This window comes from Drosophila gunungcola, unplaced genomic scaffold (assembly GCF_025200985.1).
Source record: "Drosophila gunungcola strain Sukarami unplaced genomic scaffold, Dgunungcola_SK_2 000001F, whole genome shotgun sequence".
In the NCBI taxonomy this organism is placed as follows: domain Eukaryota; kingdom Metazoa; phylum Arthropoda; class Insecta; order Diptera; family Drosophilidae; genus Drosophila; species Drosophila gunungcola.
Window position 1 is genome coordinate 7302705 of NW_026453197.1, and position 22951 is coordinate 7325655.

General features: G+C 39.5%; 5 protein-coding genes across 6 annotated transcripts; 4 read left to right on the top strand and 1 right to left on the bottom strand.

Annotated features, from left to right (window-relative positions):
• The first annotated feature begins 1535 nt into the window (after positions 1 to 1535).
• On the top strand, positions 1536 to 10451 carry LOC128261328 (uncharacterized). Of its 2 annotated transcripts, none has more exons than XM_052994978.1 (5): positions 1536 to 1617; positions 5967 to 6298; positions 8091 to 8272; positions 8833 to 9026; positions 9610 to 10451. In XM_052994978.1, exons 2-5 carry the CDS (start codon positions 6043 to 6045, stop codon positions 9803 to 9805), a joined length of 828 nt encoding a protein of 275 aa, XP_052850938.1. In that variant the 5' UTR covers positions 1536 to 1617; positions 5967 to 6042; the 3' UTR covers positions 9806 to 10451. The 2 variants fall into 2 exon arrangements, with proteins under 2 accessions (XP_052850938.1, XP_052850939.1); XM_052994979.1 differs by having other exon boundaries at positions 9634 to 10451.
• A 1036-nt stretch (positions 10452 to 11487) lies between these two features.
• Positions 11488 to 13790, bottom strand: LOC128262524 (uncharacterized). Its single transcript, XM_052996829.1, has one exon. It carries the CDS (start codon positions 13755 to 13757, stop codon positions 11562 to 11564), a length of 2196 nt encoding a protein of 731 aa, XP_052852789.1. The 5' UTR covers positions 13758 to 13790; the 3' UTR covers positions 11488 to 11561.
• Positions 13791 to 15580: 1790 nt separating this feature from the next.
• LOC128261371 (uricase) lies at positions 15581 to 17086 on the top strand. Its single transcript, XM_052995036.1, has 2 exons — positions 15581 to 16200; positions 16516 to 17086. The coding sequence occupies exons 1-2, from the start codon at positions 15591 to 15593 to the stop codon at positions 16998 to 17000; spliced, it is 1095 nt and encodes a 364-aa protein (XP_052850996.1). The 5' UTR covers positions 15581 to 15590; the 3' UTR covers positions 17001 to 17086.
• Positions 17087 to 17475: 389 nt separating this feature from the next.
• LOC128261455 (uncharacterized) lies at positions 17476 to 18907 on the top strand. The gene is made up of 2 exons (XM_052995170.1): positions 17476 to 17866; positions 18218 to 18907. The coding sequence occupies exons 1-2, from the start codon at positions 17650 to 17652 to the stop codon at positions 18856 to 18858; spliced, it is 858 nt and encodes a 285-aa protein (XP_052851130.1). The 5' UTR covers positions 17476 to 17649; the 3' UTR covers positions 18859 to 18907.
• A 632-nt stretch (positions 18908 to 19539) lies between these two features.
• Positions 19540 to 22858, top strand: LOC128261185 (bromodomain-containing protein 7). The gene is made up of 4 exons (XM_052994734.1): positions 19540 to 19714; positions 20073 to 20698; positions 20766 to 22431; positions 22495 to 22858. Exons 1-4 carry the CDS (start codon positions 19657 to 19659, stop codon positions 22731 to 22733), a joined length of 2589 nt encoding a protein of 862 aa, XP_052850694.1. The 5' UTR covers positions 19540 to 19656; the 3' UTR covers positions 22734 to 22858.
• Positions 22859 to 22951: the final 93 nt, after the last annotated feature.

A 22951-nucleotide genomic window follows, 5' to 3' on the forward strand; every position in this document is an offset into this window, starting at 1 on the left:
ACTTAAGTCGCACAAACCGCTTACGAAGAAGGGAAAAGGAAGAAAGAAATGATCCAGAGGCAGATAAAAATAGCCATGGCCAAAAATATGACTTTCAATGTGTTTCAGTGGGGGCTTCCTGTTTCATCTGCCCCGCCTACCATTGAGCACTTAAACTTTTCAGCGGGCTATTATTGGTTTTCTTGGGGTAAGTGTCATCCTCGGTTGCCCCAAGCGATTGGTGAGCAAAACCCTATATATGCTTATTTTCCTGGGCCGCCTTTTAGGCCAAAACAACAAACACACATTCGAAACAATAACGAAAACATTGAGGGATCGCTTGGATTGTGCTCCATTACTCACAGCAATTTCACTGAAAAGTGCCATCTTTTTTTCAAGGCCTGGGGGCTTCGACGGTTATTGACATCTGGCTGTCTGACCTGACCACTCGATTCTTGTTCTACGATTGCCGGATAGCGATGGATTTATAGCTGAGTGCGAAGTTAAGGAACGATATTGCATTTCAGATTGAAGTAGGTGAAAAATGTATGATTAAAAACGATAGAAATAAACTCAATTTTAGAATTACTGTTTAATTAAGGAGTTGCAAGATAAGATATGGTGCTGCATATCAGATTGATGTAGGTGAAAAATATATAATTTTAAAACGTTAAAATCTACTAATTTGTATTTATGACTTTGCCAATGCTTATTTATTTATTTATAACCAGTAAAAAAAAATTTGTTTGCAATTCAGACATTTATATTGAGTTTACTTGGAGCTTTGACTTTAATTTCTGTAATCACCACTGTAACATTAGTTATAGCCATGATTTAAATAGACATGCCTAACTGAGACTAATGATAACGCTTAGCTTACATATCAAAACCACCATCACCAATCTATAAATAGAATTATTGCCTAATTCCGAATTCCATTGATATGACAATCCAAATTCACACGAAAGTATGACATGGCAAAAAAACGAAGCCTGCCAAACTTCAGTCAAGATCCATGAAAGGATTTACACTACAAGGATTCCCGCGGCGGGTCCTTTGGGTGGCGGAAAACACCCACGGCATGACGAGATTCCAAGAATCAAATGACGCGTCCGGTTGGCATATTATTCCGTAAACTGTGCACTGTCAACAAAGACTCCCTTAGCGGATTATTTATCACCTTGCCTTGCCTTTTTGGTGGCAAGCGTAAGCCCGTGACGCCATTTCGCGACTTGTTGCCTACTTAGCGGCGCATATCTTTCGCCAGCTAAATAATTGCCAATGACATTTTTCACTCGCCAATATCGCCGAGCGGGCAAGCGCTAAACTTTTTAAATTTGCCGAAAATATTTCATTGATAAAAATCCAGAATGTCTTCAATTTGAAAGGAGGAGTGGCCAGTGAAAGCTTGGCGCAAGCTTTTACGCAATTTTTTGGCGCCTCGACATCGGCTCTTTGGAATCGACGGCCTCGTCATCGGTCGACGATGGCGAATCGGCATTAACTTCGGTTCCGGCCTTATAAAAGGAGGCAGCTAAGCGAGTCGACCACGCAGTGTTCAACAAGTAGCAGGAGCAACAGTTGACAGTTCCCCGATTCTGGTTCAGTTATTCGAACGGTTTCCAGACATATTTTAAAGTGAGTGTGAACGGTGTGTTTCGAAATTCAAAACCATTATAACTATTCAAAAAGTCCGCTGCAAATATGTTGCGGTCTATGTTGAATTTGAGGCTTGAGCAAACTCATAAATAAGGATATAATAACGTTGCGCGAAATCTTACAAATGCCGTCGCTTTCGTCATTAATTACAGTGTCGACAATGATAGAATAAAATATGTGCCTAAAATAATATTGAATAGTTAGTGGGTAATTTCACAGTGATTTATTGAGTTCGCAAAGAATATGTTTTAAAAAAAATATAATAGACTGAGTGATTTAAAAATATTTTTATATTATTTTGCCCTGCCCTGCATTTATAAATCAGGCTAATTTTCAGCTTCTACAACAAAATAAAATCTGCTTAAACGTTCTCTAAACAAAGGTTAAAAACTGATACTTCTGGAAATTTTTTTAATCTTAACACAAAGCTTGCTGCCTAACATTCTAGATTCATTCACTTCACTTTTCTAAAAAAAAATTATGAATTGTCAAAATCGACAAAAATAATTATAAGTTTTATACCGTAATATTTTATAAATAATATAACAAATTAAAAACCAACTTTTTACAAGGATTCTTTCACATAAGTACTGCACTGATACTTGTATAACACAAAATTTAAGCAAAAATAAGTATTTTTTCCCACTCTAAAATAAAAATATATTCCCATAATCCATAATCCATCCACCATAATCCGATATCTTTTTACAAACATAAACACTTTAAAAAGAACGAACGCTTTTGAAAAAAAAGTAGGTATTTTACGCCGCTGCTTTGAAATTGTTGAGCTAAAAATGATTTACGGTCCTGAAATTTTTTTCGACTCATTCCTTTAATAATTTATCAATGTCGATTGCTTGAAGGAATTCCCAAGGAAAACATAAATGTCAAACGAAAATAAACCATTGAAAGACTTTGGAAAACAAACAGAAAAAATGCATCAATATTTGCGGACAATGTTGTCAAGCAATTGTTGTGCCCCGACCCCTTTCTCTGCCACAAACCCTTGAATTCTACGTGCTTAAAGTCCTGGAAATAAATAAATCTACTGCAATAAGAATTCAATGCGGTCCAAAGCCGTTTTCATTTCAGGACAATTCAGCATCCCACTGGATTTAATCCTAAAACATTTATCTTATTTAAAGATGAGAAAGTATTTATGATTTTTCCTGGACCTAGCAACTAAAAATCGAAATCGAGTCCTTAAAATCGATGGATTAATTAGAGTTAGAGAATGCTATTGTTAAAAGTGGGTCGAACAATTTGTTGTTTGTGTTAACCTTACGTTAGATATTAATTTTAAATTTGAGAAGTATTGAAGAATTATTTACAAAAAATTTAAATAGGCAAGATAAATGAACAAAATAAAATAAAATAGACTTCCTATTTTAAAAACTTTATTTGGAGATTAACAAAGTCCTAAAATTTATTTATCTGACGTCATAAAACGCCATAAATTCTTATACATTTTTGAACACTCAATTGAAACTTCCCCTTTCCCGTTTTTTTTTTCATTTCCCCATCATTGGCGTCTGGTCATCTGGTTTGGTGAAGCCTTACAAAATAAAGTGTAGATTTTGGTTCTTTTGTGTGTTAATTTCGACAAGTGCCGCAGCTGCCCAATTTAATATGTAAGGAAGTCATGTAATGTGTTCACCAGAATTATTACACAAGTAGAGTGTGTCTAACTGGCAGGGATCCTGCGACAAATGTCGGTTGCACTTGCCTAACTCCATTTTCCCAGCTGTATATTCCTTATCTTTAGCACTAATTAAGCCGTTTTTGCACTACACCTATCATGTGCTATGTAGGTGGATAAAGTGAAAGACAAGGCCTATATTCCATTGGGTTCGGACCTATTTCAGTTACACTTCAGCTCAATTTAGCAATTAGCCGTGCGGTTATTGCGAAAACAAAACGTATACAAAAAAGAAAACAGGCGACAGGTAAAAATGGACTCACATATATAAAGAGCACTGAAACTCACCCCTCACCACAAAATTAATTTCATTTTACCTTGGGGACATCGCTTCCCAGGGTGAAACTTTTTTTTTTGGTTGGGTCCACTTTTTGACACAGTGTCAACAAGTTAATTAAAGCATTTTGACAACGATTCGTGTTTGCTTTGTTTATTTCTAATTCGCTCCCTCCTTAACAATTTCATATAAGTTTTGCTTCCCCAAAAAGAATGCCAAAAGTGTTGCCCACTTTTCGAGTGCCAATAAAAGCGAAGTAATTGAAAAAGTTTTCTGCAGGAAATGCCTGGAGAATGTTGCAAATTATTTCGCGAATTAACCGAAAATAAAATCTCACTGCACTTACAGATTTGTTATATAAAAATAACTTCAAAGTCGCCAAATTATGGAAATTGTCCGCAAATATTTAGACTAAATTATATGCCTTTTGGTTGAGTTGCAAATTTTCAATCAAACTCAATCGAAACGTGCCGGAAAATTGTAAGGAAATTGTCCACGGAAAAGTTCTCTTCCTCCAATCAATTTTAATGAACTGTGTGAAACAAAAGCTGAACTTTTTTTTTCGATTGGGCGTGACAGAGTTGATTTATTTTGTCAGGTTAATTAACCGAAAAAATTTGAGCAATTTAAATTTATTTACATTTTTGATAACAAACATTATGTTAACGACTTTTTTGTTGCGAAATTCTTTTATACTATAACAACAGAAAACGTCAGTAAAAATGCGAAACAGTTAAACAAGTTAAAAAATCAGTTGTGTTAATAAAAAACTCGTTATTCAGCAAACCCCACCCATTTTGAGAAGAGTTTTATCATAATTTACAATAAAAGTGCATTTTTGAATTATCCTTACCTTGCTTTTTAAATACAAGACATAAATCACCTATCTGTTTTGCAAATTTCCGGAAGGCATTGCAATCTACAGCAAAGTTGTACTTGGCAAAATTGTAGCTAAATAAATGGTTTTTAAATGACATCATATCTTTGAGGGTACCATTAAAATTATGGTTGCTATATCCATCCAAACTTTTTAACGTTCCTTTCACCACCTTCCCCTACTGTTTTACACAAAAAAAAAGGATTTAATGTATAGACTTAGCCTTAAATTTAGAATAATAAATTACCGATTTCTTCAAAATCTTCACACTTTTTTTGTACAACTTTGTTCAAGCAAACATTATTTTCGGCTACTTTGGTTAACAAATGAAGCTGATCCTAGACATCTCAACCGTACAGACCGCAAGTGCCAAAAATTCTTAGCAACTCATTTATATTCCCCGTCAAGCTGATGTTTTTAATCGTAAAAAATACAATAAAGGAGGCGGGCTTTTCGCCAGGATGGGTACTTGTACAGATATCCAGCCATAGGCCTCGGCTAATGGGCTGAAAATACGCTGTAAAAGAGTTAAATCCACGCGCCCACGACAGCGACGTCCCACACTTAATTAAATGAAACGACAAAGAGCATATGAGCCTCCCCACAACGAAACCCCACTGCAGTACCTGATAAAAAATAATGTTATGAAAACAAGAACACCTAGAAGACAGTGGTGAAATTTTGTAGTAAAAATAGCAAGAATAAATATGTATAGAGCAATATAAAATTGGAAGTGAAAGCTTAGTGGTGCTTAAATATACAATATACCTTGACAATGACTTAAATGCTTGCTTGCAAGGATGGCAATATGATTTATTGGAAGCTTTGTTTCTTTTATTTTGTTTTTACAAAGTAAATATGTGTTAAATACATTACCAAATATATTTTTTTAAATTTATTATAAATGTTTGTATTTTACTTATAGTATTTAATTGTTTTCATTTTTCTTAAACCTCAATTATTAACAGTCTGATATATATATCTTTCGGATCTTTTTATATTCAATAAATAAACAAATAAAATATTATTAACTTTACCAAAGACAGCACAATGATATAAGCCAAATATTTTAAAAATATTAAAATAAGTTAAAAATAAGTATGCCATCTAGAATTAAAAATGAACATCTTATGACCTATAGACCCACAGTTCTGCGCGAAAAGAAAGATTAAGCAGCATCGCAAAACAAAAGCCCAAGAATCAGCCGCCAAGCCTTTTGACGCTTAACACCCACCACCCGTTTGTCCTCGTTTCCTTCGCGGTCTTAATTTTTGTTGAGGTTCCTCGGCTGTTTGCGTGCTTATATGCGCATTGTTTGCTTAAACACAAAGGCCCGCCCACACGCAGTTGGGTTGGATGGGGTGGGTGGTGCAGGAGATAAGTGGGCTGATGGAGGTAGGGATGCCTAGCCAGTGGTAGTGATGGTAATTACCCTCGTGTACATAAGTCTTCACTTTTTTTTTTTTGCCTTGCAGGGACATCTACATCGACAACGACCCGCGCATTAATCCCGAACACATCCGGATAGGCTCTGTCAACAGAAACACCACCATGAAGCCCGATATTCTGGCACTCTGCATCCTGGCAACCACGATCCTGGGCAGTGGTACTCGTCACGTCGCCGGCTTCCTGACTTCTCAGACCTCCGCAAACGGGGGAGGAGCAAAAATGGGTGACCAGCAGGGCGTTGCATCCGGTCCACAGCGACTGCATCTGCCCATCTTCGGGGGCGGAACCGTGCGCCAAGGACCCCCTTCGTCGGATGTCCAGGAGGCACAGGAGCGAGCTGTTTACGATCCCGGCGATGGTGAGTCATAAACATTCCTATTACCGCATTTCTTGCGTGGTCTTCGCCCTGAGTAGACTTCCAAAGCATCAGCTAATCCCCGTTCGAATTAAAAAGATAACAACTGCATCTAAGACTGTTTAAATTAAATTGTTATCTAGTTCTTTTTACACCTGTTATATTGAGACTTAAGGAGAAATCGTGCAAAAGGTATTTAATAGGCAAATTAAACCTTATATAGAAAATATATTCATTATTTATACATTTATTTTAAGTGGCTACAATTTTCTGAGTAGACTTCCAAAGCATCAGCTAATCACCATTCGAATTAAAAGATAACAACTGTACCTAAGACTGTTTAAATTAAATTGGTATCTAGTTCGTTTTACACCTGTTATTATTAGACTAAAGTAGTAATCGTGTGAAAATATTTAACAAGGTTATTGGAACCGAGCCTAAAGAAATATTAAGAAATGTTTACACCAAATTTTAACAGAAGAATGATGTTTACAAATTTACGATAGTACATATGGTTTATTTACCCAGAATATGTGTTACTTTATATCCAGGATTTTAAGGAGCATTTTCAGAATACAGTTCAAATTTTGTACAACGCGCTATAAAACAAGAAAAATTACAGATTAAATGCTCAAAAGGTAGGCTTACAGCCATTCTTTGAGCAGTTGTTATCTATTTTGCTAGCAAATTTTGGCGTTGTCGGCTTTTAGGCGGCAGCCCTCAAAAAAAAAAGGAGTGGACCGATAGTTGGGGTGACACATGGCATGCACTTAGCCGTAACCGCCATCCACCATCCATTAGAGTCATGGTAAACGGTCGCTGAACATTTTCGGTCAGTGCACAATTTTTCAAGTGACTCAAATTGTTGTCCTTGCAAAATATAGAATATGTGTTTGTGCCGAGCACTTAACACGCCCACCGAATCGAGGGGATAGGTTTTCAAATTTGTTGACGAATTTGATTCGACGTTTGCGTTTTGCCCAACGAACCTACCTAACCTAACCCACAATGAAATGTCATATCGGATTTTCAATAAATGAACTTGTTTTCCAAGTGATTTGATACATGAGTAAATCAACTGGAAATTTAACGAAAATCGATTTATGAGTTTTGTACATACAAAAAGGAACATCTTTTTTAGTTAAGGGAAAAAGGAATTTTGAAATTAAAATTATTTTAAACATTTTATGAGACTTAATTATTCCTTTTTGTATACTTTATGGTCACAGAAAACAAGCCATATTATAGAGATCAGTTAATATTTGATCGTTTTACTTAGATAAAAACACTCGTTTAATACTGTTGCTGCTTAAGGTATTTATCTGCGTGGGTTCATAGCAGTCTGTCTGCGAATCTGTGAAAAGGCACCAAGTGGACAGTGATGGGCAGACTGGATGCCAAAAGCGACAAAAGGCAGTCAAGGAGTTGCAGTGACTGTTGATTTGACTGACGGGCATGGTCGAAAAGGCAGGAGGCTTACAAAGGGCGCAAAACGCTTAGGGTTGGGGGGTAAGGGAAATTCTGTGGCCATAAACTCATTGCCGCCAGTCAATTTCCGCCAGTTCATTGAAACGACATCAGAGCTTGGGGGAAAACATGGTGAGGCATTTTCCCAACCAGCCGACAGACAAACGGAAAAACAAACTATTCAAACTTTCAAATATCAAGCAACGGAAGCTGGGGATGGAGATTTCAATGGGAATGGGAATGGACATGGCTGTGGTCGGATTAGCGGCAGCTTGAATAAACATTCAAATCGCAAAATAAGGTCTTTGGTTTGCTCATTTCACGGCAGAATTACTGCGCGGCCAGGAGCTCGGATTGGCTGTGGTTCCCCCAAATCCCGACTACGCCGATGCCGTGTACAATGAACTCGAGCTGGCCAGCAAGTTCGAGGTGCTCAAGAAAATGGAGGAGGATTTGCGGGCCGAGCAGGAACTGGTGGACAAATCCGCTTTACTCATGAAAATGCTAGAGGTAAGTCAAAGACAATTCTGGCGGAATTTCAGGGCAAATACCGCAAGCTGCACTAAAAACAATAAAGCTGCATTAAATTATATTAAAAATTATTTAATTTATATTTGAAATCAAACAAAATATAACATATAAATGCAATGAAACTTTATTAAATTTCCACTGCAGTTAACGATTGTTTATATATAATTGTCCCATTTTAAAATAATACTTTATCTTAATCTCTAAGATAAACTGATAATTAGTATAAACTGAAAAACAGCTAAGTTATAGTTTAAGTTTATTTTTTTTCCGATTGTTTCTAGGCAGCTAAATAATGTAGTCTTTGTAATATTGACTATTGTAGAAAATATTGAAAAGTACGAATATGTTGCATAAATTAATAAATCACAAAGAAATTTTTAATAGAAAATTACTTACATTTCCACAAATTTTAATGATACCTGAGTTCATAAAAAAAACTTTGTTAGTCTTGCATAATTATTCTGTGTTGAAAAGCGATGTATTAAAAGTTTTAATTTGAAACTCATGTTATTTTTTCTGTGTGCATTTGTTTCATTCAGGATCCCTCGCTGGAAACATTACCACTGGTCTACGTTGAGGAGGAAGAGCCGGAGGCGGTGATTCCTTCCGCCGGAGCCGAGGACTACGCCGATTTGGAGAACGCCGTTCAGGATTTGGTTTTGGGCCAAAGCAAACCGAAGCGGTCGCGCTATTATCGCAGGTATCCGTGGAAGCGCCACAACAAGAATCGCGGGTAGGTTGCTTTTCTATATCTATATACCGCCCACACCATCACAAGTCCCATCCAAAACCCCAAAAGCACTGTAATGATTTTCAGTGACTGCTAGTTACCCAACCCCAATTATCATTTGTAGTTAGTAAATGTTGTTAGTAGCCTTTACGCAGAATTAAGTCCCATAATCTAAGATCCATAATCGGAAGTCCTCAAATTGCCTAAATATTTTAAACACTTAAAATTCTTTGATTACTTAATATGAATGGCCAGCCTTAAAGTGTGCATTTGAGACCCTTTTTATGCAAAGGGAAAAAAGAAAAAAATTCCTAATTCAATTTTTTCACATTTTCTTAGATCAAAGCATGACACAGAAAATAATCAATAATATCCTAGGAAAATCTGGCAATTTGAGGAGCTCCTGGCCCCAAACCCTTAGTAGTCTTTAAAACTTGAACAACTTACTGTAATGCATTTATTAGAGTCTCTTTAGGCCCGAAAGGCAGACACCCAGAATCCCCAACCAACCGCCCACAGAGAGATCGATTATTGATAGCCGAAACGTGAACGATTTTGCTAACTACATAACCATTACCATTATCAGTTCTTACATGAATTCTATCAACAGCAACTATGAACCGGAATTGCGATATGCCTGCACACCTAGTAAGGAGGATATATTTAAGTTGCTGGTCAATCTGCACGAGAATCGCAAGGGCAATCACAGCAAGACGGTTAATTTCTGCAATCGCAAGCGTCCGGCCAAGGCGGTCTTCACCAACATACGATTCCTGGGCTAAGGCGATGGATATAAATATAGAGTATATAGACAGACAGTGAGCACTTAACCCCCTAATCACATCGACAGGATACACAGGACACAGACACATATGTATACCAAAGCATCAATTGTACATTGCTGACAAAGTCGAGCGCCAAACTGGAGAACAACAAGCACTAACAATTAGCCTAACTAAACTAAACCAAACTAAAAACTAAACTAAAAAATACTTCGTTATCTGGTAGGGATGAAAGCCCCTTTGTAAGGCAATTAAAACGTGTGTTAACCCGTGTGCCCCAACCCTAATTCTAATTGTAGACAATTAAAAAACTTTTATAACTCTCAATGTGTTGTATATACTAACTAAATAAACGAAGTTCATATTTTTTTTGCGGTTGTTGCGTGTGCTAATCCAAACAATTGCAAAACGTTGCCATATCACTTAAAAGTCTCGTAACGTCTCTCGGTCCATGAAACTAGTATTATAAAATAATGAGTGGAACCACAAAACTTAATGCTATATCAATGTGTATATATACGAGAATATTTTAATATTCTTAGAAATACAATATTATTATAAATGTGTACGTATTATCTACTTATTAAAAAGATTAATCACTAATGTAAAGTCGAGAAATATATATATTTCGAATAAACTTATAAAATACTATTATTATTGTGCAATTAAATGGATATAAAGCGTTTTCAATTGACGTAAAGGGTTGGGAGAAGAATTTTAACAAAACAACAATTGAATTTGTAAAAATTTTATTAAAAAATTTTAAAGTTTTTGAAAAAGTTTATTACTTCTTCTAGCTGTCAGTAAGCCAAAAATAACTAAAATTTAGTTGGACAATTGTCGACAAGTGGTTAAGGGCAACTTATAGAACTTTTCTTAGACAGATTCCCAATACCAAGACTTTCCATTTCCACTACAAGTCCCAGTCTTTGTTAATCCCACATAAGTACTGCGATTGTAAACGAGCCGACGAGCTAACACCTTCGGAAGTGCGAAAGCGCCACCCTGACATTGAGATTGAATGGATACGAGATTCTCGTCCAACTATTGCTCAGTGTTTGTTGAGACAACAATGCGGCGACGTGGTTATCTATTTGGAAAGCATCGGTATCAGTGGATGACAACGGAATGGGAATAGCGACTAGGAGTGGGTAAAGATGAGTGTTAGGGAATGGGAACTCGTGCCTCAGGCTGGTAATGACCACCGAGCGTGTAAGCCTCTCGCCGATGACTAAGCGGAGTATAAAGACGCACTCTTTATTATATTTATTTCATACTTTTGCTATGACGTCAACAGATTTTTCCAAAATACAGATGCCGAGGCTAAGATCGTAGATTAAAGCAGAGAAGACTGAGAACTCATTGTCATGTAACAGATAATGGCTGTATAAATACAGTCTTTAATTAAATATGTGATAAAAAAAAAATAATAATAACATTTATACCTTAAATGCAGAAAGTGGTTTGTTCTTGTGTTTTTGTTATTCGTTTGTATGGTATTTACTCTTTTTTCGCACTGCTTGAATGACATAAATAACAAGCAAGGCTTTAATAATAAAATATTTATATATAAGTAAATAAATATATACTTACACCTCCAAATATAATAATAAACACTTAGTATTTCCATATTTTGATAATTTACTGTATTTTAAAATAATTAAAATGCATATTAATTTGTCTAGTTTTTTTATTGCGTATCCACTTAATAAAACAGTACTTCGGCTACATTAAATAATTCGGGTTCATTTCTCTGTTAGCCAAATATGTTGGGAAACCAACTTCTTAAAGGCGAAAAGCACAGGGGTTTGGTCAACCAGAGAGTGTCCACCGAAAGTTTGAGGACCTCCATATAATCAAAGGAGCAACTGCTCTGCTCGAAGGCTTTTGTGACGACTGGGGACTCGGTTTTGGATTGCGTTTGTGACTGAGACTGTGGCTGGGTTGTGACCCCCAAGTGAGACTTGTCCTCGTCCTCATCCTCCAAAGCGGAACGAGCAAAGGCCTCATCGCCATCGAAGTAGTAAAATTCCTTGCGGGTAGAGTTTGTTTCCACCACTCTCGAAGGCTGCTGAGCATCGATGCCACGGGCATAGGAAATCCTTCTGGCCGATCGGTAAGGAGTGGCCGTGAAGGGTAATGGATAACCATTGACATAGCCAGGATATGCAGTCTGCATGGGCCATATTGGAGGTGTTTGTGGGGGTAATCCCAATTGAGGCGGCAATCCCAACTGAGGTTGCAATCCCAACTGAGGTTGCAATCCCACTTGAGGCCACAAGCCCAAACCCCTTTGAGGTTGTAGTTGCTGTTGTTGCTGCTGCTGCTGCTGCTGCTGCTGCTGCTGCTGCAAACCAAATCCAAATCCTGGGGCAGCATCCTGCCGACAGCCATCGGAGTCCTGATCCTGGAACACCTCCAACAGGAAGCCATTGGAGGTGGTACTGCTCGACTGCCCGATGCGCATGCGCAACGCCTTGCGGCCCTGATCCCAATGCGATTTGTGGACATATCCCGATCGACAGCCGCAGTATCGCTGACCATCCAGCTCCAAGAAGTCTCCATTGCAGGCTTGTTGTCCCCCAAAACCACCACTGAATCCTCCTCCCAGTCCTCCCGAAACTCCTCCTCCTCCGAATCCACCGCCAAGACCTCCTGAATTCTGTCCAAAATCAAAGAATTTGAATTGTATCCTCAAGCGGCAGACATTCGGAGAGCTTTTTTCTATGTAGAAGACACAATCTCTTTGCTGACTGGGCAGCAGATAGTTCAAAACAGTCCTTGGAAATCCCGGACTGGAGAGATAAAAGTGGTTCTGATTAAAGCTGCTGGCACAGCAGAGATCCAATTGACCTCCAAACTGCTGCAACGTCTGGGAATCGTAGTCCTTGAGGGTTACAGCATGCGGTTGAAAGGATGTGGTCTGATATTGGTCGGAAATCAGTGGCAATTCTTGCTGTTGCTGCTGGGGTAGCAGAAGTTGCTGTGGCTGTTGCAATTGCTGTTGTTGCTGTGGGTGTTGCAGCTGTTGATGCTGCTGCTGCTGCAGGATCTGTTGTTGAAGTTGCTGTTGCTGCAGGATCTGTTGCTGTTGCTGCTGTGGAAGTTGAAATTGCTGTTGCTGTAGTTGTTGCTGCAGATATTGCTGCTGTTGCTGTTGTAGGAAACGCTGTTGTTCCTGTTGCTGTTGCAGAAATTGTTGCTGCTGCTGGGGTGCGCAAGGTGGTGACTGCTGAGGAGGTAAGCCAGCTGGCGGAGGATAAAATCCAACAGGATATCCAAGATTAGGTGGCAAACCCCAGTTGAAAGCTCCTCGATTTGGCTGCGTGAAGTTGAACAATGGCTCCTGCTGTCCATGTTGCTGCTGTCCATGTTGCTGTTGCAGGTGATGATGGTGCTGGGTGAGCAGCTTCTTCGGCGGTGACTTGGCGTTCACCTGCACCGTGTCCCCATCCACATCCTCTTCGTCATCGCCATCCAGGCCCCTGGCCACCAAATCCTCCCTTTCGCAGGCCAAACGTGTGATGAGCAGCCGGAAGCCACCGTTCGTCGTCCAAGGCGAATCGTCGCTGAGGAAGCGGAGACGCAGGACTCCATCGGGTGTGTGATACTTCTTGATACCCAGCACTTGGCCGCACAAAATGTCCATATCATCGCCATCATTGTTCAGTCCAATGGCCAAATAATCCCGACTGCAATTCTCCGAGAGTTCCAGCTTAAAGTCCAGGAACTGAATGTGAAACTTTGTGGGGCAACGGTAGGGCGATCGCACCACATAATCCCAGCAGGTGTTTACCGGATAGTTGTCCGGATAATTGGGCGATTCCACGAGACTCTGTCGCTGTCTGTAGACACCATGTAGGCCGCACTGCCCCAACTCATCGTGGACAGCACCCTGAGAGCCCAATGAAAGGACACACAGTACTAAAACAAGGATTCCTATCAGCTCCATGTTTCGATGGTCGTCCGTTAACAACGCGCTCAAAATCGCAACTAACTCGTTGCGGTTCACTCAACACCCGTGTTTGCCTGCCAAAAAATAACATTTTACATGGGAGCGTCGCAGGTTTCACTGGAAAACAATTTGCACTTTTGTTTGAGATGGTCGCAACAAAAGCGTTCACTTGTTCATGTCTCTCATTCATAAGCGGCATTTTAGTTCACTGAACCTCGGGCCAAACTTTCTGATGGACAACATGTTTTTGAGGTGCCAAAAGCTTCATAAAACTATCAATCCATTAGCTTGAATTCCATGCGGAAGGTATTTGGTAATGAATCATAAGACTGGGGTTCTCTCCATGTTTATTATATGCCAACATACGATCATATAGTTTATCATATCAGTAGAACATTAAAACAACTAAGCTATCCTAATAAAGTTTTTGTAAACTACTTGTGTAGCAGTAAATAATATGGTTTTCTAAGTTTTAGCAATAACAACATAACCAAAAGTGTATGAATGTAAATTTTATTATCTCTTCTTAATACAACTCACGCTTGGCAAACACTGACACCTCATTTCCTTCCTTCAGTTAACCTTACATAACTTGCCAACAAAAAAATACAAAAATGTTTGGTCGTGGGAGCGTGTCGTGCATTCAAGGCACGCCCCCATAAAACCGTGTCAAACAAACATATCTTGAATATATATTTAAATATCTCTTCTTCCGAGATCTGCTGCCCGTGTTTGTTTTGGCTTAAAATGTCTTAACACTAAGCCAGGGTAATAAACAGAATGGTCACAAGAGTCCAAAACAACTTATGCCATATCTTCTTGGCTTGTATATGTTTTAACTTGCTTAACACTTAGATAACATCCGTTGATAAAGTAAAAATAAAGTTAAAGCACATGCAAAGCTGTCAAAAATATTGTTCTATTGATAGTTAATTCATATATAACAATAATAAAAATATTAATATTTTAATTATAATATTAGCGAAGGAATTCCCTTGAACAGTTTTAATTTGTATTTAAAGATTTTATATTCTAGCAGTATAGAATCTAATGCCTTTCACATACTTCTTCAGATGAATGAATCAAAATATATTTGTATTTATATTATACACAGAGAGTTATTCAAGTAAATTTCACTTAATCTAAGTAAATTCGTCCTACAAAAAATTTATAGATTCTTTTGAGTTACTTTAGTTTTTTTTCTTACAATAGAGAATTACAATTGAGAATTTGAATACTAAATTTCAGGACGTCAGCATTATTTCTGTGTATATTTGTATTATTATGCTGAAACTACAATCTATTTCCCAATATTGTGAAAAAATAATATGACTAGTCCTTGTCTACAATTATCTGGAGAAAAAGAGTTATCTTTCTTGCAAATTAGTCCAACAAAATATTATTATTTAAAATTTATTTCTGAGGCATGCGTTTCTCTCGTTTATCTTTTAATATCATTTGACAATTTCCTTGTGCAAGAGATGGCGTAATCGTTTTCGTTACTGCTTTTAGGTTTATATTTAAAAAAAAGTAAAAAAAAAGTTATTGATAAGCAACATGAGGAGCTAAAAAGATACAAAGTTTTCGAGATAGAAAACATGACAATAGGCGTCCAGACCTTGGAACTCTTTGACGCAAAATCTCAATTATTTGCGCAAAAAGCCGTAATTACGGTAAGATCTCAAATCCCCTAAGTGAGAGTGATGATATATGAGTTAGCGAGCAGTGCACAGGCTTTCCATGAAATCCGCAAACAAAATCCCTTGGTACACTTGCATACGTGATGCTATAATACATTTCGCCACTATAAAATGTGGCAATGGAAGTGAAATGGGCATCAGTAGCAAAGTGAGAGTGACTGCAGTCAGAATGTTTGCCACGCCCCTCAGACAGCCCAGTGCCATGAGCCAGAGCCAGAAGAAGTCAGATGGCATGGATGGCCATGACAAGCCCTTTCAGTATGAGATCACTGATCATGGGTATGGCAAGGATGCGGTTAAGGTTCTGCATGTCAGTCGCAAAGGTCCTGTGCACAGCATTCAGGAATTCGAAGTGGGCACTCACCTGAAGCTGTACAGCAAAAAAGATTATTACCAGGGCAACAATTCGGACATTGTGGCCACGGATTCGCAAAAGAACACCGTGTATCTGTTGGCCAAAAAGCATGGCATTGAGAGTCCCGAGAAGTTTGCTCTGCTCCTGGCCAGGCACTTCATCAACAAGTACTCCCATGTGGAGGAGGCACACGTCCATGTGGAGGCTTATCCCTGGCAACGAGTCTGTCAGGATGAGACCAAAACCATTCTCAATGGCAATTGCGAGAAGGGAGACAAGGGAAGCTGCGACTTCAGTTCGATCGACAACCGATCACTGCACAATCACGCTTTTATTTTCACGCCCACCGCCCAGCATTACTGTGATGTGGTCTTGAGGAGGAAAGGTTAGTAAAGACTCATATCTCATTATGAAAAAAGAAAAATAAACTAGAAATAATTCAAAGGCTTACTTAGCTAAATTCTAAATAATTTATTTGAATTTCTTTTACTATTTATACATAAATAGCCTAGTCCTTAACCCAGCAATAACAAAAAATATCTTTACATTTTTAGAAATATATAAACATTTTTGAGAACAAAAAATATTTAAAAAACGCAAACTATACATTTTTGGAAAGTTATTTACATTTTATAAAATTTTAAAAATATTTAAATATGTAATATATAAAAACATAATTAACTCTTTGTATTCCCCGCAGATCCCAAACAAACGGTCATCACCGGAATCAAGGGTCTACGAGTACTGAAGACAACCCAATCCTCATTTGTTAACTTCGTGAACGATGAGTTCAGATCTCTGCCTGATCAATATGATCGGATCTTTAGCACTGTGATCGACTGCTCCTGGGAGTATTCTGATACGGATAGTTTGGACTTCTTGAAAGCCTGGCAGACGGTGAAAAATATTATCATCCGGAACTTTGCCGGAGATCCGCAGGTGGGCGTGTCGTCGCCCTCCGTCCAGCACACTTTGTATCTAAGTGAAAGACAGGTCCTGGATGTCTTGCCGCAAGTGTCGGTCATTTCGATGACCATGCCCAATAAGCACTACTTCAACTTTGACACCAAGCCGTTCCAGCAAATTACTCCTGGCGATAATAACGAAGTTTTCATCCCAGTGGACAAGCCACATGGCACAATCTACGCCCAGTTGGCCCGGAAGAATATGAACAGTCATCTCTAGACTGATCTTTAAATTAGTTTGTCTAACTTTATATAAATTTAGCCATTTTCAATTGTTTTAGACAAAATTAAAAAATTGTTATATTATTCGGAACTTTTTAGATAAATATTAAAATAAAAACATTTAAAAATTGTAGTTTTGACTTTACAAACTTTGGTTTAATAAAATAAAAAATTTGTCTGAAAGTATTCTCAAGAAAAGAAGGTTGTCTTTCGTCACTTTTTCATTATGCCTCTGTATTTATTGATGTACTATGAGCTAAAGTTTGTTAGAAATACATTTTTAAACAACTATTTTTGTGGAAAGTTTCTAATAATCAAATAGTATTTTAAAGTGAAATAAATCAGTAATCTATTTGGACGTTTTATAAAATTACTATTTAAACAAAAAACAAATAAATTTAATTGTTTTTGTTGTTTATTGTTAGAATAAATAAGTATAGTTCGGTTTTAAAATAACATTTTTCAAGATCATGCTTGCCTGAGCCAAAAATGTCCAGTGTTTGTCAAAACTAAATTTACAATCGTAAAATGAGGAATCGTTTTTAAAAAAATTATAAGTTCCCTAACCTTTCGACCACTTTGGCCATCAAAATTTGCTAACAAAATTCCAAATCGCCAACTAACTAACTAGATCCATTAACGTTACCATGACTAATCGACTGGCCTTGCATCACATCCTGACCACCCAGCTGCGGAAGGACTGGGAGCAGGAGGACTCTGCCAAGTCCAGGCTGTCGCAGTTGAGCAGGAGGGACAGGATCAAGGCCTCGCTGAGATCGAGCCAATTGCCGGGTCGCTACTTGATGCCCGACACTCGCAAGACCTACGATAATATGGTGGCAAGGATTCATACGACCATGAAGTGTAAGTTTTATAAAGTATTGAAGAATTTGCAAACACTTCAGATTTTTTTTATAAAAACTCTTAAAGCAAAAAAGTTTTTATTTTTATTTATATTTTTTATATACTAAAGCGTATTCTTATAGTAAACAAAAATAGAATATTAGATAATAAAACGTATGAAAGTTGGCGGCTTAGAACTTACTTTCGGCTTTTTACAAAAACAAAAAGATCATAATTGTTTACAAAAAAAAATTTCTATTAATAATTAAATATTAAACATATTAATGTTAAGTTCTTAAATATTTGACAAACAATAGCTTATATTAAAATACATTGAATTAAATAAATTTATTTAAAATCGCTTCTCTTCAGCTGTTCGATCACCTCGGAGACCCCGACCAACGGTGCCGTTGCCCATAGCGGCGGTTTCAATACCAACGCCAGGAGTAGCACCACCACTGCCATCGAAATTAGTGCTCAAGCATATAAAACGCAGCAAATCGGGCAGGATAAAGGGTGGCGGCAATTCCTCAAAGACGAGCTGTGCCCAAGGCGTCGCCAAAAGAATCAAAGCCAAACCATTGGCGGCGATCAAGGCCAGCTTGAACCAGAAATCGCCCAAGTCAAAGGGTTTTGATCAGCACAACCGGATCCGCGAGGTCATTCAACAGAAGTCTGTGCTGGAGACCATGCTGCAGCAGCACAAGAAATTGCAAAATGACCGACGGACCATAGTCCTGGATATCCAGCGAATGCGGGCCGATCTGGACAAGATTCGTACCAAGTTGGACACGTCCCTGCAGTGCTTGAACTCCACTCGAACCCTTTTCAGTGCTGCTAACAAGGAGAGTGCCAAGAAGGCCACCGTCCAGCCGAAGCCATCGCACAACATGGTGACCCCGACCCGTCGCCGTTCGGGTGGCAAGCGAAAAATCAGGATTTCTGGCATTCCGATGAGCCGACAGAGCGTCCTGGTCAACAAGGCCCCCATTCTCAAGAGCCGCGTCCTTTAAACGCCATGGGAAAAATATATATATTAAGATAGTACAAAAATTAATACTTGCTAAATTTGTAAAATTTTTCAATTAAAATTTAATGGTGAAAACAACAATTTAATTATTTCTGAGCTGATAAAAAGTTAATGAACGCCAAAGAGTTCAGGGAGAATTAATGTTTTTTGTAATATTTTATATTTTTTGTTTAATTGTTCAGTTTCTCCCACTGTTTCTTGTTCATTTATATATTAACTGCATTTAAAACTTTCCTGACAATTCATCGACGGTTTAGTAATAAGCGTTAAAATTTTTGAATACGGGGCTGGAAATAACGAAAACTTATCGATTTTATTTAGTTTTAACAAATCTTGTGTTCTTATTTATTTATATATCCTTGCTTAAAAATATGAGTGCAAAACAATATAATACAGTTGTTGAAGATGCAAGAATCCATAGCCCTGAGAAGTTTAGTTTAAACTTCGAAATTCAAAATCGTCGATTTTGTAACGGCAACGTGAAATCGGCGTTTTCTTAACATTTTTATGTTAGATCATCAATTTCCTAACATTCCTATGTTATGAGTGGCAGCTCTGCGGCAGAAAGAAAAGCAGAGTAGAGATAGAAAAAAATCGATGTTGCCCTGTTAAACATCGATAAGACCGATGTTTTGAAAATGTTGCCATCGATGTTTCTCCACCTCTAATCGATGTATTTCCACCTCTAGCGTCTGCCTTTCGTCACCGGATTTTTGTTTTTCGTTTTTTTGCGTACATTTGCCACCGGTATATTTAATTTTAGGTCTTTTGGGTGCCCAAGATGGGCTCCTCGAAGAAGCACAAGAAAAACAAGTCTGAGCGACGCGAGAAATATGAGGGTAAGTGCTTTTAGTGGTTCGTCTACGTGAGCCCCCGCTGGTGCGTGCTTTCTCGCTCTGACGTTTTGCCGCTTGTTGTTGAGCATGTATACACAAAGAAAAATAATGGTACACAAAAAACTAAAATCAATCAAAGTCAATAATAATTTTTGTGGCCATAATTTTGTTTTATAAATAAAGATTTTGTGAGCTATTAACTATTGTTTATAACTTAAATTTTATAAAATTAAAATTAAATGAATAACAGTAATGAATCTTAAGCATTGAACACCATAGGTTTTTAAAAGTTGGTTGTTTTATTGAAGCACAATCTGTACATACAACTTTAAACAACAAGAATCTTTCCCAATTTATACAGAATACAGTCAGCACCAGGATCCGGCTCAACTGCAGCGGGGACTGAAGCTAATCCTCAAGGTGGGATCGAATGCCACGCCAGAGTACAGTGCCAATTCGCCAATGGTGGACGGAGGTCCACCCACAGCCGCCGAGGCCATGATGTCGCCCGTTCCCGAGGAACTCCAGGAGAACCAGGTTCATCGTGAGCGTCACAAGAAGTCCAAGAAAAAGAAGAAGAAGAAGGATCGAGAGAAGAAGCACAAGCACCACAAGGAGAAGCGCCACAGAAGCAGGGATCGCCATCGGGATGTGGGTTCAGCCGATGAGGATATGGTCCCGAGTGCCGACGATGCCGCCTGCAGTGGTTTTGCTCCACCTTCGGTGGCTCCACCGGCCGTCGATCCGGATTCCAGTCAGGATGGCTTTAGCTTCATGGACGACGATCAGTCTCAGCCGCTGCCCGAGAGTATCCTGTTCTTTGCGGGCATCACCACAGATAACTCGCCGTCCAATTGTCCAGTGACCAAGCCCATTGCTCCGCGCAAGTTGGACGATATCCTGATGGGCTCCTCGCCCAACTCCTCGTCCCTGCAATCCTCCTCACTGGGATTGGTGGGCAGCAGTCCAACCAAGCCTTTGCCCGATGTGAGTGACTCCAAAATAATATTTTTTACCTATCAACAGAATCATTTACAATGTATTATTTTTCCAGCTTTTGATACCTTCTCCATCCACGCCAGGCGGTGCTAGCTCCCAAAATGCTCTTACGCCCAAGGCTCTGGAGGCACCAAAGACCCCCAGCAGTTCCAGTGAGTCGGGCAGAGAGCCACGGAGCTGTGTGCTTAAGCTGAAGCAGCAGAAATCGCCATTAAATAAGCTGCTGGAGCATCTGCTGCGCTTCCTGGAGAAGCGGGATCCCCACCAGTTCTTCGCCTGGCCAGTGACTGATGACATGGCCCCCGGTTACTCCTCCATAATTAGCAAGCCCATGGACTTCTCCACAATGCGACAAAAGATCGATGATCATGAGTATGCCGCTTTGACGGAGTTTAGTGATGACTTTAAGCTGATGTGCGAGAATGCCATTAAGTACAACCACGTGGATACGGTCTATAACAAGGCAGCCAAGCGACTGCTCCAAGTGGGAATGAAGCATCTGCAGCCGGAGAATTTGATGAGAAGCCTTAAACCACTCTCGGGCTATATGAGAGAGCTTACTGCTAAAGAACTAGGATTCGAACTGAGTTCCAACGATATGTCACGGGAAACGCATGATTCGGCGGACGAAGGGGCTTCAACGGGAGCAGAGGAGCCACCCACTCCTGCCCAACTAGAGGAAGAGGAGCGCAAGCGGGCTCTCCGCTTAGAGAATGCCCCAAAAACACATTTCGAGCCTTTTGTAGACGATTTAACGGGAGAGGAGATCCTAGCGCAAGTGCAAAATGCCGCCCAACAGGCAAAGCAGAGGGTTAATGCCAAGAAAAATGCCCACAAGATGGGTTTCCTGCGACAAACCAAGGACGGCAGCACCACCCTGAATCTTCTGACCAAAGAGGAGAACGAGGGTCCTGAAAAGGTAGTAACCATTGGCGATCTGGTGGGCAAACTGCAAACGGGAAGCACGCAGCTACAGGTGCGGCAGGTTGACAAGAGGAATGCCATGAAGCCAGTGAAACCATTGAGCTATGGTGCCTTTGCCAGTTTTGCGCCCACTTTTGATTCCCGCTTTTCCACTCTAAGTGCCGAAGAAACTCAATTAGTTCTGCGCACGTATGGGGATGCCTCCAGTGCGGAATATGCGGAGAGCATCCTGCAGTTCACCAAGGACTCTAGCTATGGTACCACCATTGCAAATGGGCTGCTGGATATCCTCACAAACGGAGAGCACAGCAAATCTTTGGACGAGCTTTACAACATGCAATTGCATTCGTATGAGCAAAGCGAGATTGAAAAGTGCTTTGAACAGGAGGAGGAAATCGCTTGCCGGCAGGAAACCGCCGAGCAAATCGAGCAAGAGTACGAGAAATACAAAAACACTCCTGTGGACTTTAAACGATTGCAATCTCTCGCGGATTTGGGCATCGATATGAGCTTCTTGGACGGCATGGAGGCTGAAATGAAGAATTTCGAGCTCAACAGGCGAATGCACGAACACCTCAGTCAAAACTTGACGCTAATTGAGAAGCTGCGAGTGACCCAGCATGATCGTTTGTCACAGCCCTTGCCGAATCACCTGGGACTAGTGCAGCCAGCTGGTCAGGAGGAGGCCCAAACCGCCCAGCAATTGACTCAGCAAATCAGCGATCTGGCCAAGAAACTGCCGCCTTCTGCCATTGCCGATCCCTATGCCTTGCGAAAGGCCATGGGCATGACCTACGGTAAGTCAATATGCAAAGCTGTTTATCATATTTCAAGTTAAATATATCTTTTTGTTATACCAGCTGGCCTGCCGCCACCACGTCCAGTTTCTCCGCGCGTCCAGCTGCCCGAGCTGCTGCAACAGCCGGTGGCTCTGCCCCAATTGCCACCGGTGGCGATGGAGATCGACGAGGCGGATGAGCAGCATGGCGGTGGCGATCTGGAAAATGAGCTGCGCGAGTTTCTCGAAAGCGGTTCCGGCCTGCACTCAGCCAATCCGGCGGATGACAACAGCATTGTGGCCCAGCTGCTGCTGAACTAGGGGATCGAGCCATCTCCATGACGCGCGCTATGTTTATAATGTAAGATAATGAAATTTCTCTAAATTATTTTCATATATTCACTGGCAGTTGCATTCTAAATAAAATGTAAGCTAATACTAAAGAAGTTTAGATTTTTCTATTAGCGGAAGTATGTATATTTAAATTTTATAGGAAATATTTTTTATTTTGAAATTGAATCAATTAATTTAGCTGGTAG